Source organism: Leptidea sinapis, chromosome 2, assembly GCF_905404315.1.
Source record: "Leptidea sinapis chromosome 2, ilLepSina1.1, whole genome shotgun sequence".
Taxonomy (NCBI): domain Eukaryota; kingdom Metazoa; phylum Arthropoda; class Insecta; order Lepidoptera; family Pieridae; genus Leptidea; species Leptidea sinapis.
This window is the reverse complement of record NC_066266.1, coordinates 17,796,357-17,823,282: the sequence shown is the minus strand read 5'-3', so window position 1 is coordinate 17,823,282 and position 26,926 is coordinate 17,796,357. Positions and strand designations below refer to the sequence as shown.

Genomic DNA, 26,926 nt, shown 5'->3' with positions numbered 1-26,926 from the left:
CAAAAGACTCACGTAATGGGATACTCTAAGATTGTGGCCCCTAAGTCGTATCGTTTCGAGAAAACTACAGCCGGAAATTGTTTCCACAAAGAGGCAAAAATTAGCTTGAATCTTCCAAGCAATCCTCGCTAGGCCTGGTGCCAACTCACCAATGGGCATCAGCTGGTCATCAAGTTCCCCGGACTTGTGCAGAATACGGCAGGCTTGCAGCGCCACCATTCGCCGCGCCAGAACTCGACTCGGCATCGGGTGACCCTGAGATATAGTGGACGATTTTAGGGACACTACTGTGAAACTTATCACACTCGAAGTCAAATATATGCCGTAGTCAAGAACGAGTACGAACATGTTTCGGTACTCGTCTCGGCTCGGGTGTGATCGGCGTGCGGTGCGAGTGCGGTCACGATTGGGCTTAGCCTAGCGAAACCCTCTTAGAAAAAAGCGATTCACTCGATTGTATGAAACTTGCAGTCATTGATAGTTTGACAGATGACGGCTATAATCTTATAATAAACGGCGATAGACAAAATCCACTTCGCTTTTAAACTTGGCCGGATTATACTTCGTCGCCAATCACCATACTGTAATTAGTACTATGTCAAACTTATGTCAAATGACTCATTCAATTTTTGCTTAGGCATTCCCGCATCTTATTACGTAGTATTTACATCCTCTTTGAGGCAGTCAGGGAAGAACTATCGAGCGAGGCGGTTGTGTCGCACGACTTAAGAGTGACATCCCTACCCAAATTAAATTAGCTTTAGGTGCAATTCCAGCTCAGCACTTTAACTAGAACATTAGAGTGGGGAATATTTATTTGTAAGCATTAAAATAAGTGTAATTACTAACCCCCTTATTCATAATGGTCCACTAACTTAAAACAGCCGCTAAGGAGTGTTTTCTCATTCTGACTTGACGGTGAATAGAAGAAGACAGAGTGAGAATTAGCAATGCTTTAAGTTAGCAGACTATTATGAATAAGGGGGTAAGTAGAATGATTATTGTTATAATAGACATGCGATGTAATTTTAGAAATAAATATATTTTTTTAATAGACCTTGGCTCAACAACTTAATTAGCGCAGCCGGTAGGATCCCTGTAATTGTGAAATTTTTTTATGTGTTGAAATCAAACTCTTTCGGCACGACATTTTTTTTTACAAAGTACGTTTCAACGTTTAAACGGGGACCTCCAAACAAAATAAATTTATAAAGTAAAGCCGAGATTATCAACAATACATACAATAATACTGCAAGATCCTTGGAAGGAAGGACGGTACTGTGAGTAATGCCAAAACACTACATTTTTATAACGTTACTAGTGGACCCGACAGACTTTGTCCTGTACACACGTCTTAAATTTGAAAAATTGGTCCAGCCGGTAGGAGAAGTTCACTAACATACACATGAGCAGGAGAATTATATTATATGGACGGAATTGAGAATGTAAACCAATCTCAAATTCACTGAAACAAACAAAAAAATCATGAACATCGGTCCAGCCGTTTAGGAGGTAGTTTAATTGTGAATCTAAACCATTCTCAAATCCACCTGAAGACACACACCAATCTCAAATTCACTGGAACACACAAAAATATCATCAAAATCGGTCCAGCCGTTTAGGAGGTAGTTCAATTGTGAATCTTAACCATCCTCGAAACCACCTGAAGACACACAGAACGTTTCATCAAAATCGGTCCAGCCGTCTAGGAGGAGTTCAGTGACATACACACGCACACAAGAAATATATATATTAAGACTAGCTGACCCAGCAATCGTTGTATTGCCATATAAAGTAAATAAAAAAAATTTTGGGGTATAAAAAATAGATGCAACCGATTCTCAGATCTACCAAATACATCGTACTACAATTATTGTATTCGATTATTATCCACCGCCTTTGAGAGTTGAGTTTTAAAAAGACCGAAGGGCAAGAAACTCATCGTGACCATCACTCACTCACAAATCATTTCAGTTACAATATATGTAAAGTGGGTCAATAATACTCAAACTACAAATACTCAAAAAAACAAATGTAAATTAATACGTAAAAAAAAATTAACAACAAAACAACCGACTTCAAAAACACTATTCCAAAACAATAGATATAATTTGCACTAAAAATAATTGCGTATTTTTATACAATCTAATTAATTAATCTAATTGTAGATACGGTTATTGTTATTTTTTTGGAGTTAGTGTCAGCCAATGAAGTTAGTAACTACATTACAGTACTTATAGCAAATTTAAGACTTTTATGGTTTTCTCATGGATGCCATTGTCAGATCTAGACCAAATTACAATGGGACCACACGGGAAGTACCAGCTTTCAAATAAAAAAGTATTATGAAAATCGGTTTACCCAGTCGAAAGTTTTGAGGTAGCAAACATAAGAAAAAACATACCGACGAATTGAGAACCACCTCCTTTTTTGAAGTCGTTTAAAAATAAAAGTTTATTGAGTATAGTCATGGCCGACCACTACTGTATCAACAATAATAGTAGGCCATGGTACAGCAGATGCATCAATCCACACACACCGTAAATAAATAAAGGTATTTAGCGACCATTTTAATAGCAATTATAAAAATATAATATTTAATTTTAAACCCATGAAACAGAGTTTACGGCTACGCATCATCCTGCCACCACAAGTAGCGCCCGTTCACGAGCATGACGCATGGGCCAGCGATCGCCTCCCTCGACCATATTTAGGGGAAGGTAACGGCCCGTCTCACGTCACCGCCACAAATGTCACTGACATTTAAGCGATCACGATGAGAACTGTCACAAGAACAAACAAACAAACTTAATAATAATTAATGACACTACTTAATGTTGACGATATACTCACGACAATGTTGTATTTAACGGGACAGTTGAGCGGCAACCGCAGGGTACAGATGTACGCGACTCGTGGCCCTGTCGCCGTCGGGAGTCGAACCTGCTCGAGCCACCACTGAGGAGCAAGGCGGGTGAACGTGTCCGAAGGGAGCTTCCCGCAGTACCTAGAAGTTATTTGTTTCTTGAATGTAGTAAGTGACTATACGAGAAATGGCCGCCCTGCTTTTTAGTTTCGACTAGACGAGCAGGACGTTCAGCTGATGGTAATTGAAAAGCCCTTGTAACCAACTTGTAATCTACACCTTCAGTAGATAGAATATATGCAATGTAATAAAAAATACACAATTAATTGACTTGAAAAAGTAGCAAATTAATAAAAATAATCTTCAACAATTTTAATTAACAAGAATGACACTTGTATTAACTTACCTGTTAATTAAAGCTATGGCACTATTTAAATCAACGCTTGCAACTTCATTATTATCCATATCGTATTTGATCGTACCACTTTTAGCACCAGTGTCCCTAAAGTCTAAGGTATCACCAACACTTTTAGTCATTTCACGAGTTTTATTCAAATCACTATTGAGTTTAAAATCGTTCAATTCGCTATCATTAGTAGAAACACTATTTGATTTCATTAAATCATTCGTTTTAAAATCATTGATCTCACCATTATTAGGTTTGTTATCACTATTTTCATTTACAATCTCTTTGGTTTCAATATCATTTACCGTTTCAAACTTAACGCTATCTTTGGTACTTGATCCTATATGTTTATGATTATTCAAATCTAAGTCTATTTCTTTAGTTACTACTATATTGTCTTTTTCAATTTCAATATTATCAAAATTTTCAGTAACACTATAATTTTCAGTGTCACTATTAGACATTTTACCACTTCTTTTACTTTTATCGATATCAGAATTAACTTTTTCTATATATTTGATGATATCTTTATTGGGTGCATACGCCTGCAGCAGAGGTGTATAAACATCCGCTTCGCTTTCCTCTTCTGCAGTTGGTTCGTATTGAATCCCGCAGCCACACTTACGAGTTATAATCTGAAATTCAAATATTTTTATTCAAAATAGGATATAACTTATTGAAAGTCAAAAACGAAAAAAGAAGAACGGGCGCAAGAATTATTATAGTATTAGGAATCAAAATAGTTATAAGATCTATGAAACAGCGCCCCTGATGCTGATATACTCGACTATTCTACCTGCGGTGTTTCCGGGACGATACGACATGGGCACCTTCAAAAAAGCGCGTACACCTTCCTTAAAGGCCGGCAACGCTCCTGTGATCCCTCTGGTGTTGCAAGAGATTGTGGGCGGCGGTGATCACTTAACAACAGGTGACCCGTACGCTCGTTTGTCCTCCTATTCCATGAAAAAAAAACTAGAGGTTGCGCGCGAGTTGAGTGCAGTCGGGGCCTGGGTTAGAGAGCGGGAGCATCTCCCACGGCACCCATCGCCTCGCGCGCTTACAGTGAAGTGCTGTGTTATTTTTTTATTTTAATGATGACTGATACGAGTCCATTAGGTAGTGTTCCAAAAAAAATTCAACGAATTTTCGATCAGGCCACGTGTCCTGACACGAGTTGAATCTCGAAAAAACTGCTGAACGCCGCTAAAGAATTTTTCACTTCAAACACGAACGTTTTTATTCATAGCCGAGCACGCGAATTGGCAAAAAAATGTTTTAGACGTGTGTTGAAATGGTAAACTTGAATCATTGTTTAAATTTATCGACACATTGGTCTTCATTTATAATCAGGTCACAGCACTATCGTATTCCTGGACTCTGCATTCAACTCGTGCGTTACCTGTACCTCCTGCAGCCTTTAGACTACACCTACCTGATCGAGTTCTTTATAAACGGCCAGATTGCGCAGCATGAGGCCGCTGTGACCTTCACACTTCGCCAACAGACTGACAGACGACTTAACGGCCCTGGCTCTGCTTCGACACAGCCCATACGAACGGTACCTGCAATATAATTATAGTAATTTCAAAGAAAAGTCTAAATTAATAATCTTTATAGATATAAATAAAATTGGAGTGTCTGTTTGTAATATGTCATTATACTCAAGTATTAGCTTTAATAGTGTATTTCTCCGATTGCCCAAAGGTTGCCGAGATGGAACAGCGTGTTGGATCGGTTTTCGCATCAATAACATCGACGATGGTGCGAAATGCCACACAAGCCATGTCCCGACGAGCGAGGTTGTGTATTGAGCAAGGCGGAGAACACTTGGAGCCGTTTCCGTAAATTTGACGTTTATTATGAAAAAGTGTTCGTTTAGGTTGTTTCGTTAGGTTAGGTCTTTTAAAATTTTTGTCGTTTCGCGAATTAATTTAATTTTACTGAAATAGGGTTTGCAAAAATAATAATATTTTTGTTTGGGTATGTTATACAGCGTAAGTACGGTTCTTAAATATTGTGAATGGATTCGTTATAAGGCCACATTTAACCTTTCGGCTTTACGGGTAGTTTTGTAACATCCTGTATAATGTACTGTTAGAATTGATGCAGTCTTATGTATGGAGCAAGATGTACGTACCTAAGACTTGCATACCAGTTAATATTTTCTTAAGAATGATTACACTGTATTTTTTATATCGATATAGGTATATCTACGTGATCAAAACATCTCGAATGATATTATTATTACAACCATTGTAATAAATAATCTGTTGTTGAGTGTACTTACGTGGGGGGTAGATCCCACCTCAGCACAAGGTTGCACCTGGGAAGGTCGATACCCTCCTCAAGCGCGGAGGTCGCCAGTAGAAGGTTGCATTCGTGCATTCTAAACCTATAGGTAAGACAAAATAACAAAATTCAATCTAAGGAGACAACAACGCAATATCACAACAGGCTAGTGTTCGATTTTTTCAAAATATATCCTAAAATGATCCCAAAGATTCGATAGCCAACTGATATTATTATTTCCACAAAATAATTCCACTTTATGCTAAGAAAAAATGTTTTAAATTTAATCTATGGAGGGTAGAGGCAAGTAGAATCATCTATGTATATGAAAAAGTGTCCGTCAAAATGTATTTAATAAATCTTAAAAGAATCACTAAATTTAAAATAATACTAATCACTCTAGATGCACGTTTCCCTATAATAATTCTGTAAGGTTATATTTACTACATTATTCTGTATACGTAAGTTGTTGAAATTCAATATTTTATCTCGGCATACTTCAAATGGTTCACAATTGCTACATTCACCATACTTCACACTATACCCTGTGCCTACACCGGCTCCATTGTGGAACGGCTTTTTGAACTGTTATTTACAACATAAGTTTCCCCAAGGTTGCTTAGCGGTCGTGTACATCATGTGTATGTCGATTCGGACGATGAAGGAAATGTACTGTTCTATTACTCTTTTGTGCCGAAACAGTGTTCAAACTATAACTTACTTCTTCAGCACATCTTCGTGAAGCCGGCCCTGCCTCTGACTCTCCTTGGGTTCATTAAGAGTCTCCACCGCACAGTACTGGGCGTTGAGGTGCATAAGAGCTGCACGAGACCTGGACATCTCCTGTACAACAATAATAATCTTTACTGGAATTTAATTTAAGGTATAGATTTTAGGAATACGGATTTCCTCCACCGAACATTACATTAAAATGCGTAATTCCACGAGATGTTTGGCATTTAATGACCCATATTTTTTTCACTTTACATATTATATTATATTGTAAATGAAATGATTTGTAAATCGAAATAAATGTAAATCATAATATAAAAGAGTGGCAATGAGTTTCTTGCTACTTATTCAGATTAGCTCAACCCTTTACGAAGTACCGGTAGATTCAATAAAAAAAAAAAATGTTGACACTCATAAGCGTCATTTCCGTGATCTACATGAATAAAGTGATTTTGATTTGATTTGAAATATAGAGCCCACTAGTTATGGCATACCATAACTAGTGGGCTCTATATGTCAGCGTATATAAGCGTAGACTCTGTAAGACGTGCCTTAGCCAACAAATTATTTACTAATAACCCTACATCTTCTTAAGTTGTTACATTAAATTTAACTTTAATGATAATGTAAATTGTAATTTTCGAATTGCATATGCTCATGTTGTCAGTTCAATTTTTCTACTCTAGCACTTATTGTGGAAACGTATAATTGGCTCTCTGTAATTGTCTTAAGTATCGTTTAAGTTTTTAAAGCTGTTGGTTTTCCAAATAAATAAAATAAAATAAAATACATCACACCTGAAGCGGACACGCAGTTGAATATCTAAGCCATCGGACAGTCTCGGGCCAGATTGTGATTATTTTATAACAATGACAGTACAATATTGTATATTTTATTAAAAAAAGCGCAAAAAAAGAAAGCTGAGAGAGTTTCTTGCGCCGCATCTTCTCTCTCTGATATCAAAACGAATTCAAAAGGAATCTATTGTATTTATTTATTTATTTATTTATTGAAAAGACCAACAGCATAAATGTTACAAAAGTCTTAAGAATTAGTGTAGACATAACAACCAACCACAGGTCTCCTTCTACGAAAAAAATCTACTGAAACATAATAATATGTGTAGTTTAAAAAACAATATAAGACCCAAATTATGTACATCTATTATTATATTGTGTTTTGAGAATTTTGAGAAAATAAATGCTTTTTAAGCCCTTTATGGTATGTAATATATAAGCCCTTTGTTGATTGCTGACTGCTTATATTGCTATCAAATGTAACTCAGAAACAAGCAGTATAGTCTCTTCGAATTTAATTCTCATTTATTTATTGCTGCGACTTCAATAAATAAATACATACATATAAGTTTTATTAAGATTACATTACATAATAAAAAACTTATGAATTTTTATTTGTAACAGAACTGACGGTTAGCCTGGGTATACCCAGGTAGAGTGTATACACTCAAAAAAAAAATTCTAAATTTATATTCAAATATTTTTATTCAAAATAGTACAGAAATCACTTATTGGAAGGCAATCCCTACCATCCATTGAAATTCATAGGATTTAAAACCTATATTGAATTAAATGTATGTATGGTAAGGTATCCCTCAGACCTGAGAAGAAAGGGCGCAAGAAAGATTTCCTTAAAATTTATAAATTTACTAGCTGACCCGACAGACATTGTTCTGTACATAATAAATAAAATACTGTTTTTTATGAATTTGTCAATAATTTCATTTCATTGTAACATAATATGATCCTTGTTGTTATAATGAAATTGTTTCACAGTAGAACTGTCAAACCGTGCGTCAATAAATTCTCTCACAGAAAATATGTCCATACAAAACAAATATTGGAAATAAATATTATTAATGGTCCCAAATCTAAATAAAAACTATCCTATCTCTCAAGTTGGACTAAACTGCACTCCATGAAGTAATCCCCATTTAAGTCCGTTCATTAGTTTAGGAGTCCATCGCGGACAAACAACGTGTCACGTAATTTATATATATTAAGATATTAAAAATTTAGTAAATTCTGTACAACTCACCACAACAAGCATGAACAGAATCTTGGCCATCAACGGTTCCTTTATAAACACAATTCCGCACAAGGAATCCATGTTCTGTTGCTGCAGTCTCATGTTATGCCTCGGCCTGCCTCTCCCTCTAGCTCTGCATTTTTTTAAACCTTTTGATGTATCACTTTCACTTACACACTTAGTATTCAAAGCAGTATCTTTTACACTATCCGTTACTAAAGCACTATCATTTTTACACTCAACATCTAACCCAGTATCTTTGTTACAGTCTGTGTGTATACTACATTCACGTCTATCATTTTCTTTGAGATTAGAATTTGGAGACTTATCTGCAGCATTTACGGATTCTACATCACCAAAAGTGTCCTTATTTATTTCATTCTCCGTGGTATTCTTAAGGTTATGTATATTTTCACAAATATCATCATATTCATCAATATTTTTAAGGTTCATCTCAATAATGTTAACTTTGTCCTCTAATTTATCACCTAGTGACGCAAAATCACAAGCATTTAACTCAGTCAACAATTCTGATGTTTTTGAACGTACTAGTTTAGTATTCTTATCAACATTCTCCTTACATTTTTGTAATTCACTATTGATATCAATAGTTTTGTTACAATCTATTATTTTATCATCATTACCTTCAACAGATTTCTTATTAATGTCTTCTATTTCTATTTGAGTTTTGTCGCAATTATTTACTTTATCATTTTTATTAGGATTGTCAATATTTTGTTGTTTGTTATTGTCACTAGGTTTTTCTTCATCGTTTTGAGTTTTTTCATTTATTGTTGTACCATTAGCATCAGCCTCAATTTTATCATTATTTTTTTGCACTGCCGCTGCGTTGTCATTAACTTCTGCTGTGTCATTTTGAGACTCAGGCTGAAATTGCTCCAGAACTTCAGCGAATCTAAGAACTTTTGGCGTAGAGAATAAGGACAGTTTTTCCCAATCAGATTCGTATCTTGAAAATATCAAATCGGCGTAGCAGCGAATTTTGACAAATACTGAAGTGCAAAGGCAAAGAAGTAGAAAGTGACGTTCATAAGGCACTTTAATTTTGAGCTTCTCTAATTTGGTGAGAAGAGAAAATGCTGCTTTATCGGCAGGGTAGGGACCTGCAAATTATAATTACAAAATTATTTTTCTAACAAAACTTTAAAAAAGGTAAGTTGATTTTTTCGCAATACACTATATTATGGGAATGCAATAATTTCGCACTCCGTGCAAGACTTATTCAAGTAACAGACTTGCAAAGACAAGTTTTACGTGTTTTAGTATGTAAATTAAATTAAATTCCTTTATTCATTTAGGTACAATTTGTAGACTTTTGAAACTCAAATTTGATGCCTTCAGTTCAAGGCCTTGTTCTGAGAAGAAGAACAGGCAAGAAACTCACCAAGTTTTATCCTACCCTTAGTTTTCACAGTATTCATACATTTAATGGTCTTCGTATTCCTAAACTTTATATACCTATGTACATTATAATTAGATATATATAAGTATTTTAATGTTAACTATGAATTATCGCGACTTGGCCAAATGACCCAAGACATTGCCTGTGCTGGTTTACCAACCAACATGCTAAGTTGAGATTATCCAAGCATTTATCTTTATTTTTTTTTGTGTAAAATATGTAAAACAAATTATAAACATAGAAATTCTTTGCTCTTTTATGGAAAAGGAGGGCAAAGGAATGTACTGGTCACCTGGTGTTAAGTGATCACCGCCGCCCACATTCTCTTGCAACACCAGAGGAATCAAAGGAACGTTGCCGGCCTTTAAGGTAGGTGTACGCGCTTTTTTTGGTGGCATGTCGTATAGTCCCGGAAACACCGCACAAGGAGACACACCACAGTTTTGTAGTACGTGCACGAAAGCTTCTTGAAATTTTTGGCGTGTTCCTAACTTGTAGCGTGTCGTGCGAAGGTGGAATTCGGCGGCACGAATCATGTGAAATAGCTCTTCGGAACACTCCCAGTGATAAATGCGGTAGAAGACACACAATAAAGCGACGTCTTTACGCAAAGCCTAGTGATCTAGCCGTTCACAGGGCACTGGGTCCCCGACAATTCGAGCTGGTGCGCTCTTTGTTTTTTTTTAATTGATATAAAAATATTGATAAATTGTAATTACCAAGCTCATCTAACACATATAAGAATAGGTTGAAAATTGTCTTCGGGTCGATGGTGGGGTCCGGTATATTCATAAACTCCTCATATAACTCATCCCCGTATATCTCTGTCGGGTCATATCTGAAATTAATAGAGGCAAAGTGTAGAAGGAGTTGGTAATTTAAACGCACTTAAAATTTAAATATCTGTATTTAACTAATAATTATTATTATATTTAGTACAATTTGGGCAGTGTTACCCCATATAATTCACTATAAGTAATATCCACTCGAACTTAGCGCTCTGACTTATATAGGGCATGACCGTCTATCGTGATGATGCTACCAAACTGTCAGTTGGCACTACTGTAGTGCTAACTTACACGACCCAAGTTAACTAAAGATCTAAATATTATATGCTATTGAAGTTATTTCTAATTAAAGTGATAATTATATTAAATAGTATTTAAATATGAACAGTAGTTAAATGAATGTTAGGATACATAATAGCTTTAAGGGTAAATGTATACACTTCTACAATAAAGTCCCAGCCACTGTTCAGGCATTGTCTATAAATAAATTTAAATGTTTTATAAAAAAATGGCTCTGTCGTAAATCCTATTACTCCACTGCTGAATATCTAAATGATCGGACAGCCTGGGACTAGATTGTGATTATTTTATAGCAACTGTACAATATTGTATATTTTTATTGAAAAGAGCGCAAAAAAAAAGAATGCTGGGAGAGTTTCTTGCGCCGCTTCTTCTCTCTCAGAGCGCCATTTGTTTCCGAAGCGGTAGTAGTATCTAGTAGTATAAGAAATGACATCAAAAAGAATTCTAAAGGAATCAATTTTGAGAAAATAAATGCCTTTATGCCTTTATTAATTGGGATATCTTATGACAGTTCATGACGTCGGTAGCGCTTGTTAACACATCAAGCTGACAATAGTTTTAACTTACATTTACTTACATAAAAGTAAAACACTTTTTGAAGGATTTAAAAAATATAATTTTTTGGCCAATATTCAAAAAAGGAGAAGGCATTGTTCACAAAAAGGGAGGACAAACGAGCGTACTGGTCACCAGGTGTTAGGTGATCGCCGCCGCGCACATTCTCTTGCAACACCAGAGGAATCACAGGAGTAAGGAAGTTCATTCCACAGTTTTGTAGTACGTGGAGGAAAGCTTCTTGAAAACCGCACTGTGGAGGGCGCCACACATCCAGATGGTGGGGATGATATCCTTATGCGTGGCGTTCTTTTTTTATGAAAATAAGGGACGAGACGAGCCACACTGATACACCTTGCCAAATACAATGCAGTGCCACTCAGGGATCTTGAAGGAACCAAAAATTCTGAGCGGCACTACAACTGGGCTCGTCACCTTGAGACATAAGATGTCAAGTCTCATTTGCCCAGTAATTTCACTAGCTACGGCGCCCTTCAGACAGAAACACAGTATTGCTTACATATTACTGCTTCACGGTAGAAATAGGCGCCGTTGTGGTACCCAGAATCTAGCCGGCATCCGGTGCAAATGAGCCCCCCATGGTAAATTCACTGGTAATGAAATCATTGATATCTGGCCAGCTCTGTTCATAACGTAAGCTTGCTACATACCTGTGCTCAGTTAAAAAGTCAACAGCGTCGTAGATTGTGCTCCTCATGAAGCTGTCAAGCTCTTTGTACGCATCTGTCACCAAATGTGCGGGTATTTGTGAATTGAACTCTATTATAACCTCCTTTGGTTTTGCGACGGACGGTGATAATCTGTCGATGAACAATTTGATATCTTATTTATATATATAAAAAATAATTGCTCTTCGTTAGTCTCGCTAAAACTCGAGAAGTGCTGGACCGATTTGGCTAATTTTGGTCTTGAATTATTCGTGAAAGTCCAGGAAAGGTTTAAAAGGTGAATAAATAGGATTATGCTGCTAAATTAAATAAAAACAACTAATTTGTTTTTCCTTTGATGTGTCCATACATAATTTCTATGTGAGAATTTATTGACGCACGGTTTGACAGTTCTGCTGTGAAACAATTTCATTACGACAGCAGGGTGCATATTTTACGAAATAATTTTTGATGTTATGATATATTATTGACAAATTAATATAAAAACATTATTTTATTTATTATATACAGAACAACGTCTGTCGGGTCAGCTAGTCTATATATATAAAAATGAATTTCTGTTCGTTAGTCTCGCTAAAACTCGAGAACGGCTGGACGGATTTGACTAATTTTAGTCTTGAATTATTTGTGGAAGTCCAGAGAAGGTTTAAAAGGTGAATAAATATGAAAATTCTCGAAAAAATAAAATAAACAACAATTTTGTTTTTCCTTTAATGTGTCCCTCGTATTATATAAAATTCTCGTGTCTTGGTGTTTGTTACCAAAGTCCTCCGAAACAGCTTAACCAATTTGTTTGAAAATTTGAGTGTATATCGGGTAGGTCTGAGAATCGGCCAACATCTATTTTTCACAACCCTGAATATTTTTTTTGACAATTTTTATTATGATTCAGCATTAAAAAATACACACAACTTCAAATTTTCACCCATCTACGATCAACACCTATTTTTGTATCGCGATTTTAATATTATTCTATTCCATCCACAGACACGCAATAGAGTTGCAAGATGGCAATCGAATATAATGATTATTGTAGTACGATAAATTTTATGTACTATATATTTGGTAGGTCTTATAATCGGTCGTCATCTATTTTTAATACCCCAAAAATTTTTATTATTGAATTTTTCTTCATAGGGCACTACAACGTTAGCCGGGTCAGCTGGTAATATAATAAAATTAAGTTCCCTCACTTCCTGGAGTAACTCAAACTTTAGTCAAAGAATTATGTGAAATGAAATCGCTTCACAGCAGAACTGTCAAACCGTGCGTCAATAAATTCTCTCACAGAAAATATGTCCATACAAAACAAATATTGGAAATAAAAATAATCATGGGTCCGAAATCAACATAAAAACTATCCTATCTCACAAGTTGGACTAAACTGCACTCCATAAAATAATCCCCATTTAAATCCGCTCAATAGTTTAGGAGTCCATCGCGGACAAACAACATGTCACGTAATTTATATATATTAAGATAAGATAATAGTATATCAGTGTTTACATGTATTAACAAATTTTTAAATTGACTTTGCTACATCGGTGCCATGAAACTACATAAAGTCAAACAACTAGCTTACCTCTTGCCACCATCGATATCCTCAGCAAGATCCATTTGACAGCACAACATCTTCTCCATTTCCTCAATTTTCCACTCAAGTTTCTCATACATATCAAAATCATCTAAATTGATATACGCACCTGTCTTATTTTCTCTTACAACTACAATCTTTTCATTATTTTCATTCATGTCGTCATTAATATCTAAGACATCATTACTTTCACTAATAATTTTACTTGAGCAACACTTATTGTCAACTAAGTTTGAAACAGTCAGGTCGGATTCTTGTCTTACATCACTATCGTCATTATTTTCTACACTGTTATCTGTTCCAATATTATTTATATCATCAGTATTTTCTTTCTCAGCGTCAGTATCTTTGACATCGTCATCTGATATTGTATTATTATCAGAGTAATTAATGTCATCATCCTTTTTATTGATTTCGTTTTCTTTTACTGATTGGAATAATGGATAAGTCATTGCTAAGATTCTAGGTCTTTTATCTGTATCACAGTCTTTATATAGATCCATTATCTGAAAAGAGGGAAGAAAAAATTCGTTTACTGGGTATAAATTGTGTTCGATCAATGACCAAAAAGATGGTGGTGATAGAAGTGACCGCTAAGGTTACATTTTTGAACTACCCTCATCTTGTCGAAGTGACAGCTGCCAACGCCCACCGGCTTTTAAGAGCGACACACACGAGTCGAGAGTCCGCGTCCGACCACTACGAAGAAGAGGTGCTGTCACTTTGCTCTCTGAAAACCCCCTTCATCTATTGTTATGTCGTATGTAACGGATTCAATTCATGTAATCTCCTTTTAACGTCCGTGACTAACTTTCTACGGAACTACGAGTGCCATGCATCGAGCTGGAAGTTAAGGCACTGGATCCAAGGCAGAAAGAGGCGAGGAAATTTAAGGTTAGTGGTTACAATTTTATCTTTGTCCGAATTAAATAAATATACCAGTTGCCAGTTGTTTTACATAACAAATTGTATGAGTTGTTTTAAACAACTTTGCTAATAGCGTATAACGCTAAAAACGAAAGACAAATTCTTGCTGTTATCGTATAATATACCTCAGATATTCAAATACAAGCCCCGCGGGTTGGAACAAGTACGGAAACCATCTTCAAGCGTCAGTAAAGAGTAGCTAGGCAAATTACTTTTTACTGTTGATTTTGTTAACTGATATAGTTTTTTTAATGATAATAAGGGACGAGACGAACAGGACGTTCAGCTGATGGTATTGATACGCTCTGCCCATTACAATGCAGCGCCACTCGCCGCTGTCGAAAAAAAAAACCCAAAAATTCTGAGCGGCACTACAATTGCGCTCGTCACCTTGAGACATAAGATGTTAGCATAGATGGCAATATTCTTATAAATGTGAATATCAAATGAAAGGCTGAGCTAAGATGTATATGAAAACTAAATAAATAATTTAAGGAACAACTGTTTTTCTAATATTTAAAAGTAATATATTTATATTTATTATTTTTAAGATGGTTTTTCTAGATATACTTCATACATACAGTAATACTCACATATTGTAAGTTGATATCTCTGAACACCAGATGACAGCTATCAATAATAAGAACGTTAATATTCGACATGTTCAGGAAGTCCTTTTGTAGAATTCGCGTCAAAACTTCTGACGTGGTCACCATAACCTGAAACATATTATAGGTGTATAAAGCTATATCTGTGATCTCGTCAACTACTTGCGTCATTAGGTCTTCTCGTAGAGAGCGCAAGAAGCGCTACTTCGAATAGACCGTAGTTTCTATCGCAAGTTGGTCAAAGACGCCCAATTTTACGTAATATACTTCAGTTATATCTGATTCCTGCCGCAGTATTCCACCTTCGCACGATTCGCCACAAATTAGGTTATCATCCCCACAGTGCGGTTTTCAAGGAGCTTTCTTTCATGTACTACAGAGCTGTGGAATGATTTTTTTTGAGGTGTTTCTGAGACGATGCGATATGGATTCCTTCAAAAGAGCGCGTACACCTTCCTTAAAGGCCGGCAAGGCTCATGTGATTCCTCTGCTGTTGCAAGAGAATGTGCCAGAAGGAAGAAGGTGTAGATCAGGTGACCCGTATGCTCGTGTGTCCTTCTTTTCCATAAAAAAAAGGGAAAGCGAGTCACGGCCCTTACAACGTACAAAACAAATGCTTGTTTAATACGAAACGTTCAAGCATTGAGCATACTCCCACCTAATATGACGACACCGCATCTCTTGCATTGATGAAGATATTAAATCCCTGGTGGAGGAGGCTTTATGGAATTCTTTAAATATGCAGGCCCATTGATGAAGATATTAAATCCCTGGTGGAGGAGGCTTTATGGAATTCTTTAAATATGCAGGCCCATTTATGAACATATTAATTCCCTGGTAGAGGAGGTTTTATCGAATTCTTTAAACATGCAGGCCCATTGATTAAAATCCTGGTGGAGGAGGCTTCATCGAATTCTTTAAATATGCTGGCCTGTTGTGCGGTCACTTCCGGCCATTACAATAATAATGCACTACCTACCGAGTTTATCAAATTACAAAGAATTGTAGCGCCTTTTCTGTACATTAAATATTTTTCAAACAAATTCAATTAAAAACACTATGTACTGAAGTAACTGAGGCCAAAAAGTAGTGTTGCAAGTTTTTGTCTAAGTGACGGTGTGTCTGTGTTTTTGTGCACGCTGATCTCAACTATTATAAATTGAATTCGCTTCGTTCTACTTTAAAATAGGTAAGTTGTCAATCGAAATACCTGCGTAGACTCCAGCACCTGCCTCCAATCCAGTACATCATCGACCACCTTCACACCCACAACCATCAGGTCAGTAAGTATCGTAAGCTCATGCGCTACGCAATCTACTTTGGACTCCCTGGTGATGTACACCGAACGTTGGTACCCATCAGATAGCCCTCTGGAAAAAAGAGTACATATCACTTCATGTATGTGCGAAATCTTAATATAATATCATATTTACTGGATCTTTCAAATACAATTATAACCCACTGGAATATAAATATAAAATACTTCAACTTTTTAAACCTATGCAAAGCCTTCGATGCTGTTTCAATTCCCATGCTTCTTTCAAAGAAAATCTTGGTATTCGCGGAACGGCCCATTTTCTTCAGGAGTTATCTTACAGATCGTAAACATAGAACAACAACAAGATTCAAAGTTTCCTCAGCAACCAGGAGACTTTTACTCTTGGAGTCACCCAGGGACCTTCCTGGGTCCCCCATTTCTATTTATTATATTATTTAATATAATTGTCACATTTATGATAATATAAAGTCAAACAATGCAGGTCTAAGCTGCATCAAGATTTTTTTGCCCATAAACCTAACGGGGGTTTTATGTTAGTACTAGTTAGATACGCGATATAGAAAAATCATTTAAATATTCTTCCTTTGTTGTTTTTTTGGTTTGAGCTGATAGTATCGTTACCAATGTTTTAAATAAATAAAACAAAAGAATTTCAATTTAACGCGGCAATAGCGCGGCGCCTATTTCTGCCGCGAAGCAGTAATATGTAAGCGTTATTGTGTTTTGGTCTGAAGGGTGCCGTAGCTAGTGAAATTACTGAGCAAATGAGACGTAACATCTTATGTCTCAAGGTGACAAGCACAATTGCAGTGATGCTTAGAATTATTGGGTTTTTCAAGAATCCCGAGCGGCACTGCATTGTAATGGGCAGGGCGTATCAAACGTTTAAAATGTAATGCCACATGTCGGTATTATCGCCAATGTTATAAACGCGTTTTATTACTGCGGCCCATTAAGGTTCGCCTGTAGTTAGAGCGGAAACAAATAGATTGAGGTCGATAAGTTCAGATCGAACCATTCAACCATAAATTGTTATCGCTTGGAATAAAAAAAAAACGATATGCATTATAACTTACCCCCAGTTTATTATTATTATTATAAACCGAATGACATCGAAAATCAAACGTCGTATACGAAACAGGAGCCCAATTACAAAAATCGAAATACGAAGTTTCGGTTGACGGATCGTACATTTTCCTATTACGAAAGTGTTTCGGATCCAAAGATCGACACGAAGTTCGCGATTAGACATTTTGTCTTTCGTTTACCTTATTCGCAAATTCACTTGACATTTACTTTTATGGCTATATCTATGGTTCCGAAACGAAATCTATCCGCACTATTCGGATCCGATGTACTTTGGTAATAGGATTTCAGGAGCCCAATTACGAAAATCTAAATACGAAGTTTCGGTTGACGGATCGTACATTTTCCTATTACGAAAGTGTTTCGGATCCGAAGATCGATACGAAGTTCGCGATTAGACATTTTGTCTTTCGTTTACCTTATTCCCAAACACACTATATATTTACTTCGTTGTTTGACATTATTATGATCGTAACAACAACCTCACTTTTTACGACAGAGGTATAAACCGATCGTTTTAGATAAAACATATTTATTTTATTATAAAATTGCACGATTTTTATTGTACGAAGAGGTCTTCTTGTACGAAGAAAATCTTCAAAGAGCAAGAGCATCAGCAATATTTATTTAATAAGCAAATTCCCGATGGACAGTTCCCAATATTCAGTCTATCTCTTACTTGAGATAACAATCGTAACTATCGTTGACCTTTCTGTCCCAATAAACTTGTCGACGGTAACTCACCTTATCCGTACACGCCGTCTGTCAATGGGACGACGTATAGCTTGCCAGCGATAGAAGTTTGTTTGGTCTATGCAATCATGCGTCCCACTATAAAGCGATAAGAATGAGTTATCGGTTATATTGGGACAGCTTTAGATTATTGACAGCTAATTACTGACCGTACAAGGTAGTTACTTATCTCTATCTGTAGATAGTATATTGGGAACGGCCGTTAGTCGTAGTTTATCACGACTAAGGCGATAATTCAGTAGTATTATTGCAATCTGCCTGTACGAGTTACGGTTAAGGTTCGAAACTAATGAACCACGAACTTTGAATTAAATCCTATTACAAAGTACTTCGGATCCGAATAGTGGGGTCGGATTTTATCTATTATTGTTTCGTTTGACATTGTCATTAGTCGAGGAATCACTGACCCCGAAGATACAGATTTAACTAGTTTCGGGGTCAGAGATCAACCTCTTTTAATATCACTGCAAAACCGTTTTTACAATGTTAGTATTATTACAATTAGCGATAAAAAGATGTAAATAATTAGTATTATGTAATAAATATTGTACATTTACTCATTTAAATTATTTGCAGTGAGTGAAAAAAAATGAACTAAGTTAGTATTAATTAATGGGTCAACAAGCTGTTTCCATCGGTTTCGCACCGTCCGCGTCGTCTAGAGGAGTGCGGCACTTATGGGGATTCAAATTCAAATATTTTTATTCAAAATAGGATGTGAAATCACTTATTGAAAGTCAAAACTACGACCCATTCCAAAATGAATGCCTCAGACCTGAGAAGAACGCAATAAACTCAGCGGCCTTATTTTTCATCAAGATTATCTTTGCAAAGTAATATTGTACAATTAAATTTATTATTTAATAGCCTAAGGGCGGCCGCTCCATTCCCAATCTACGGTATAAGAAAGTCATTATGTTAAAGTAACCTTTACCACACAAACGCTTTTTAACAATTCTTTTGAATAACGTAATACTTTTGTTTTGAACATTTTCGGGGATCTTGTTGTAAAAGCATATACATCGCCCCACAAAACAAAACTATACTTAGCTGAGTAGTAGGTTATATAAGTTATGTCTCTTCCTGGTTTTACATTATGGTTAGGACAGTTTCTAGTAAATACACTTATGTGCCTATGAACATACATTACATCATCAAGAATATATTGAGAAGCAACAGTCAAAATGTTAATTTCTTTGAATTTTGCTCTCAATGATTCTTTAGGACCTAGGTTATAAATAGCGCGGATAGCGCTCTTCTGCAGCACAAATATTGTATTAATATCGATTTTCAAGTTTTCAGAAATTCGACCCAATCACCTTTTACTCCCTATTTACCCGGTCACCATCGCATTGTGCGCTGTAAGCAGACCGTGTACAGACGCTGAGCATTACCAGTGGGAGGCTCCTTTGCACAGGATGCCGGCTAGATTATGAGTACCACAACGGCGCCTATTTCTGCCGTGAAGCAGTAATGTGTACGCATTACTGTGTTTCGTTCGAAAGGCGCCGCAGCTAGTGAAATTACTGGTCAAATGAGACTTATCTATCTTATGTCTCAAGGTGACGAGCGCAATTGTAGTGCCGTTCAGAATTTTTTTTTTTCAAGAATCCTGAGCGACACTGTATTGTAATGGGCACAGCCTATGAAATACCATCAGCTGAACGTCCTGCTCGTCTCGTCCCTTATCATCAACATGCAGATGTTTGTGCAACGGGCCTTCTATGGTATCCGGAGCATACGGCGCCAATACCACATTTGAAGGACGTTGATTGACTTTGTCTATCTCTGGCCTTGAAAGTCCATTCTCTACGCCGTGTAGAGCGATGAGGAAGACAAGTGTGAGAACCAGGAGTGTTTTACGCAAATAAAATTTGAAAACAAAATTTTATTAACGAAGCGGGACTCGAACCCACGACCTCCGGCGTTCCGTGCCGGTGCTCTAACCAACTGAGCTAACCGTTCTAGTAACGCCTCGTTATAAAATCTTGTTTGCTTTGTTCAACTCTCAGGTTGTGGCTTCATCTACAGGATCTACTTTACAGTTGATAACCTGCTCAATAACAATATTTGCATATTAGGAAATTGACTTGATATGTCGCTCTTGCAGATGAAAGCTCCATGAAGCCACAACCCGAGAGTTGAACAAAGCATACAAGATTCTATGACGATACGTCACTCGAACGGTTAGCTCAGTTGGGAGAGGTCGTGGGCTCGAGTCCCGCATCGTTCATAAGATTTTATTTGTGTATTAATCCTAGAAGTAAGAGTTATCACATTAAAAACATAACAAATTGTTTAGGAGTATTTTAGTTTCATTGCTGATATTTCTGTCTCTCAACACTTGGCTCGTGAGTCTATGCCCGTTTGTGCCATACATTTGTCTATGTATTTCAGGCTCGTTTTGCCAGGGGTTTAGATTACTTAGCATAAGTATTCGGAGAGATAATAATTAGTGCTCTGAAATGCGATTATGAATACCATTTTAACGAGCGTAGGTATATTAAAAGGATGTTTTAAAGAAATAGAAATAAAATTGGAGTGTTTTCTTTTTTTAGGAATAGGAGGACAAACGAGCGCAAGGGTCACCTGGTGTTAAGTGATCACCGCCGCCCACATTCTCTTGCAACACCAGTGGAATCACAGGAGCGTTGCCGGCCTTTAAGGAAGGTTTACGCGCTTTTTTGAAGGTACCCATGTCGTATCGTATCGGAAACACCGCACAAGGAAGCTCATTCCACAGCTTTGTAGTACGTGGAAGAAAGCTCCCTGAAAACCGCACTGTGGAGGACCGCCACACATCCAGATGGTGGGGATGATATCCTAACTTGTGGCGTGTCGTGCGATGGTGGAATTCGGAGGCAGGAATAAGGTGAAACAGCTCTTCGGAACACTCCCCGTGATAAATGCGGTAGAAGACATTTATAGTGTTTGTTTGTAATATGTAAATAACCGTTTTTTACTTAATGTATTTGAATATATACGCTACATACACCAAAATAACAGTTTTTACCATTTTTGTCTGTCTGTCTGTTTGTTCCGGCTAATTTCTGAAATGGCTGGACCTATTTTGATGGGACTTTTATTGGCAGGTAGCTGATGTAATAAGGAGTAATTTAGGCTATGTTTATTTTAGAAAAATGAAGTAATATTGGAATGTTCGATTGCAAAACAGCGTCAGCTATTTTTATGGTTATGAATAAAACCATACAAGTTTTAATAAACCGTAGCTCTGAATAAAATCTTATTATTCAACTGCAGATAGCCTTAGATATTTTGTTTGAGATGAGCCTTTATTTGACTATGATTGACTTACTATGACAGTAATCACGACCATCATGTTCACGAAGCATCCTTACACAAACAATGAATTCAAGCTCTAAAGGTTGATGCATCTAATATACGATAATTTATATTCATACAGATTATTCTTTATAACTTTTTATGAAATAATTTATATTAAAAACTAATTTGTTATGTAAATTACAGGCATTGTAAAATTATATTTGATTGAAAAGAGTGGCCGTTGAGTTTCTTGTATGTTCTTCTCACGAGCTCAACTTTTTACGAACTTAAGGTTAGTGCAGTAATCTATATATATAAAAATGAATTGCTGTTCGTTAGTCTCGCTAAAACTCGAGAACGGCTGGACCGATTTGGCAAATTTTGGTTTTGAATTATTTGTGGCAGTCCAGAGAAGGTTTAAAATAAATATGAAAATGCTCGGAATTAAATAAAAACAACAATTTTGTTTTTCTTTGATATGTCCCCCGTCGTTCAGAAATCAAATTGAAAGAATAGTTTAAAATGAATAACTAATTAGAATTTTTATATATTTCCAAATTTCTTAGCAGGTGAAATATAAACTTAATTTTAGCTCAAATAAAATCTGAAAACAAAATTTTTATGAACGATGAATCTTAAGTTTTGTTAAGAAATAAATGTTTTTATAAGTACTACGTGCTTAGTCACGTGTGTACACGGACGAAGTCGCAGGTATCAAGCTAGTTTAAGATAAATATTTATAGTGACGTGTAAAAAGCGCTAAATTAAGCCTAATTGAATAAAGTAAAGTCAAAGTCAAATAAAGACTTTGACTTTACTTATGTAACACAATGGTGATACTTTTAAATAAGCACAAAAAATACTGCGAGTCTCTTGCGCCGTTTCTTCTCCCTCAGTGTCCTTGGAATCATCACCAACAATTCTCAACGAATTGACGACCCATATATCCGAATGGTTAGTTACCCTGACTACTAATCTAGAGGTCCCGGGTTCGAATCCCGGTAGGTGCAATCATTTATATGATGAATATGGATGTTTGTTTCCGCGTCACGGATGTTTATATGTATTTATATATGTTTAAGTATATTGTATTAAATATATCGTTGTCTTTTACCCATAGTACAGGCTATGCCTAGTTTGAGGCAAGATAATTTGTGTAAAAGTGTGTAAATATTATTATTATTAATTAACTTTGATAAAATAAATGTCAATAACTTTAATATCATCCTACCCTCTAATTGTTTGCGCGTACTCCACGAGCAGGTAAGTGGGGATAAAGTTGGTGTGTTCGGTGATGATGAGGTTCCTGGTGGCGGCGGCAGCAGCCAACCTGGCGCCACCTTCCGCCGCCGTGAACCTGGAGCAGCACGCCTCCATCTCTGAAAGACAAGTTACTCATTTAGACACACTTTATGGGACATATTTGAAGGTTTAACAATTGCTTAAACTCCGGAATGCGTCGCATTCAACGCAGTCTATGGTCATTCTTATCGCCTTAATTGGGACGCGAGGATTGCAATTTCCATACAAACTTCTATCGCTGGTAAGCTATACGTCGTCCCATTGGCAGACAGCGTGTACGGATAAGGTACCGTCGATAAGTTTATTGGGACAGAAAAGACAATGATAGTTACGATTTTTATCTCAAGTAAGAGATAGACTGTAATATTGGGAACGGCCGTTAGCCGATTTCCCGCCTCCAATGTGCCCTGCCCACTGCCACATTAGTTCCATTATAATAAATTTAAAATTTAAATTTTTTATTAAAAAAATGTCTGTGTCGTAAATCCGACTACTCCACAGCTGAATATCTAAGTGATCGGACAGCCTGGGACTAGATTATTAATGTTTTATAGCGATAGAAATGACTGTACAATATTGTACATTATTATTGAAAAGAGCGCAAAAGAAAAAGAATGCTGGGAGAGTGTCTTGCGCCGGTTCTTCTCTCTCAGAGCGCCAGTTGTTTCCGAAGCGGTAGTAATATCTAGTATATTAGAAATGACATCAAATAGAATTCTAAAGGAATCAACTTTGAATAATTGATGCCTTTTTATGCCTTTTAATCATCAGGCCTATGTCAGAGACGGTTCAAATACCGATCTCCTCATTTCAGATTCCATCTCTCAAGCTGCTAAGGTTGAAAGTAATTTGCGGCATTTCTTGCCTCGACTCTTATCGCTTTTTAACGCTCCGTTTAATACAGCATGTTGATGTTTCGCTTCCGGGAACGAGACGCTGTGCCATTGTGTAACATGAAACTTATTGCTAAACTGACCTACAATGATTTTTTCACCACATTATGCCGTACACACGCAGGCAAATGCTTGCCTTTATATCGAACTAGTGAAGCTTATAATGTAAATTTTAATCAAGGCGTTCAGCTGATGGTAATTGATACGCCCTGCCCATTACTTCATTACTGATTATTGAAAAACCCAAAAATTCTGGGCGGCACTACAATTGCGCTCGTCACATTGAGACATATGTTGTTAAGACTCATTTGGCCAGTAATTTCACTAGCTACGGCGCCCTTCAGAGCGAAACACAGTAATGTTTACACATTACTGCTTCTTGGCAGGAATAGGCGCCGTTGTGGTACCCATAATCTAGTCGACATCCGGCGCAAAGGAAGTTGGAATGTTTAAAAATAGTACAAGCATTGAAATCATAACTAATTATTTTATAAGCACATTGAGGAATTTGCTAGAAACTGTGACAATCATAATGTTAACACCCTTGTGTTGGCATTACTTAACAGGCATAAACTTGTTATGCCTGTTAAGTAATGCTCGGTTAAGTCGAGTTTGTAAGTCTTTGATGGGCGATATAATCCCAGAAAATGTACGAAACAAATGTGTTGCGAAATTTAAAAGAATTGTTAAAACTGTTTCTCCCACACAAAGGTTATTATAACATAAACAATTTTCTTAATGATATCACAGACTGGGAATGAAGCGAACACCCTCAGGCTCTTTAATTATAAATGTTTATTGTACAATATTTTATTGTAAACCATATTTTTATATAAAAAGAAAGCCAGCTGAGTTTCTTGCGCCTATTCTTCTCAGGTCTGAGACTGTCTATCTTCAATGGGCGGTGGTTTTTACGTTCAATAAGTGAATTCAAATATTGTTTAAAATTATTATTTTATTATTACTAGCTGACCTAACATATGCTATTCTGTTAATATAAAAAAAAAGATGTAAGTATTCAGAAATAATGTAGTTTAAGGCCATCAGTAATGTGTAATCAAAGTTAATGAGTTAAATATGAAACATCACCTTACTTCTGAATAATTTTATAATATTAAGTATTAATAAAATGATAAGGATTAATATTGTATTAGGTCATAGTTATATATACAACTGTTGTGTAACAAGTGGTATTCAAATTCAAATATTTTTATTGAAAATAGGATTTAAAATTGAACGTCAAAAACTACCACCAATTCAAAAGAGACTGCCTCAGACCTGAGAAGAATGGGCGCAAGAAACACAGCGGGCTTTTTTTTTAATATAAAATATGGATTACAATGTGCTATCGTACAATAATCATTTATAGTTAAAGAGCCTGAGGGTGTTTGCTTTATTCCCAGTCCGTGGTGTCATTAAGAAAATCGTTTATGCTATAATAACCTTTCAAACACAAACGTTTTTTAACAATTCTTTTAAATTTCGTAACACATTTGTTTTGTACATTTTCTGGGATCATATTGTAGAAGCATATACATCGCCCAACAAAAGAGTTACTAACTCGTATTAAAACATGAATGTGGGCTTATCACATGAGGCAAAGCAGAGTGTGATAATAGTATCACATGAGTGTTTGAATACCTAATTATCAACAGTTGCATAAAAGACTTTACATACAACCAGAATATGAATCCTCTAAAAGGTTCTGCAACAGTTAGCTTACTGCTAACATTAAAACAACTAGTCCTAGTAGTAACCTAATATCATCCATTACTGATTATATACAAATAAACTAAGTATTAATGTAATAATTATTTATTTTATTAGTAATTTATAATTTGTATAGTGCAATTATTAAAATTCACTGGAATATTATATTCTTTTGCAACATTGAAAATATCCCACGGTGTGCTGTCTAAAATTGAATCACTAATTTTTTCAAGAAAAATGGTGGGGATTCCTACATTTTTTTTCGGCGCGCGACGTTCTGGTAGTGTGGAACGCACATGAACGAAAATGTTACTTTTTTTAATTCAAGATACCACACATCGAGCAATAAGAATGTGGCTGTCTGTTGAAACTCTTTGTGCATGAGGAGATCGAAAAAAACACAAAAGGGTGTTGTTATGAAATTCAGTACAACATTACAACACTCGTTTGGATGATGTTATGGTTATTAGGACATTAGGTGTTTTAATGTTGACAATAAGCTAACTGTTTCTGAATCTTTAATGGAGGATTTAAAGCATGGGTGTCGATAAACAGCTTTTACATAATTGCAAATTTTTTAATGTATTAACCTGTATTTTTGGGGTACAGAACGCTAAAAAGGATGTAATATGATAGTTTGATTATATTATTAATTATTATATCCTACCTACTAAGCTGGAAGTCCCAGGTTCGAATCCCGGTAGGTGCAAGCATTTATATGATGAACATGGATGTTTGTTTCCGGGTGTTTATATGTATTTATGTATGTTTAAGTAAGTATATTGTATTAAATATATTGTTGTCTTGCAACCGATAACACAGGCTATATATGATTAATTTGGGGCAAGATAATTTGTCAATATTATTATATTATTATTAAGAAGAAGTTTTACTAAAGTCTGATTTTATTGATTTAAGTATTGTACTGTGGCAAATTCTCTCCCGTGGTGGAAAAAGTATCTACTCTAATCTTGATGTCTCTACCCTGCCTGATGTATTTACCATGGTTTCGAAAAAGTAATATTATATGTATTCATAAGTGACTTATATAAAAAGTTAATAAATGGGGTGAAAGAATTTAAAAAATGGCAAAAAACTACTGATTAAAATGAGTGGCAATTGGCTTCCTGGCACTTTTTCTCATTTTTTAGCACCCTTTATTTACTACAATCTGTCTCCATTGTGGGACATTCAGCAGTATGTTGGCTGGTGCTATCGCTGGCAAGCTCGGTATGTGACCTGTGGGCTGTGTCATTCTCAATGTTAGAACAGTAGCTGTCTTTACTGTGTATTAAGCTGATTGTATTAAATCTTGGGGTATTTTGCGTTTTAGGTGTCGCACTTTGTTGTGGTTTTCCATAAGTGGCAGAGCCAGAGTGTTTGAGTGTC

General features: G+C 36.1%; 1 protein-coding gene across 1 annotated transcript; it reads right to left on the bottom strand.

Moving 5' to 3' along the window:
- Positions 1-8,248: 8,248 nt before the first annotated feature.
- LOC126975390 (uncharacterized) lies at positions 8,249-23,009 on the bottom strand. The gene is made up of 7 exons (XM_050823274.1): positions 22,864-23,009; positions 16,440-16,599; positions 15,215-15,340; positions 13,683-14,200; positions 12,083-12,232; positions 10,485-10,603; positions 8,249-9,466 (listed from the first exon to the last, which is right to left on the bottom strand). The coding sequence occupies exons 1-7, from the start codon at positions 23,007-23,009 to the stop codon at positions 8,313-8,315; spliced, it is 2,373 nt and encodes a 790-aa protein (XP_050679231.1). The 3' UTR covers positions 8,249-8,312.
- Positions 23,010-26,926: the final 3,917 nt, after the last annotated feature.

Coding starts and splice junctions, on each gene's coding strand:
- LOC126975390 (XM_050823274.1), bottom strand. CDS start 23,009: ATGGAGGCGTGCTGCTCCAGGTTCACGGCGGCGGAAGGTGGCGCCAGG. Junction 12,233..13,682: donor GATATCGATGGTGGCAAGAG/GTAAGCTAGTTG, acceptor GTTCATCGACAG/ATTATCACCGTCCGTCGCAA. Junction 9,467..10,484: donor ATATGTGTTAGATGAGCTTG/GTAATTACAATT, acceptor TATAATTTGCAG/GTCCCTACCCTGCCGATAAA.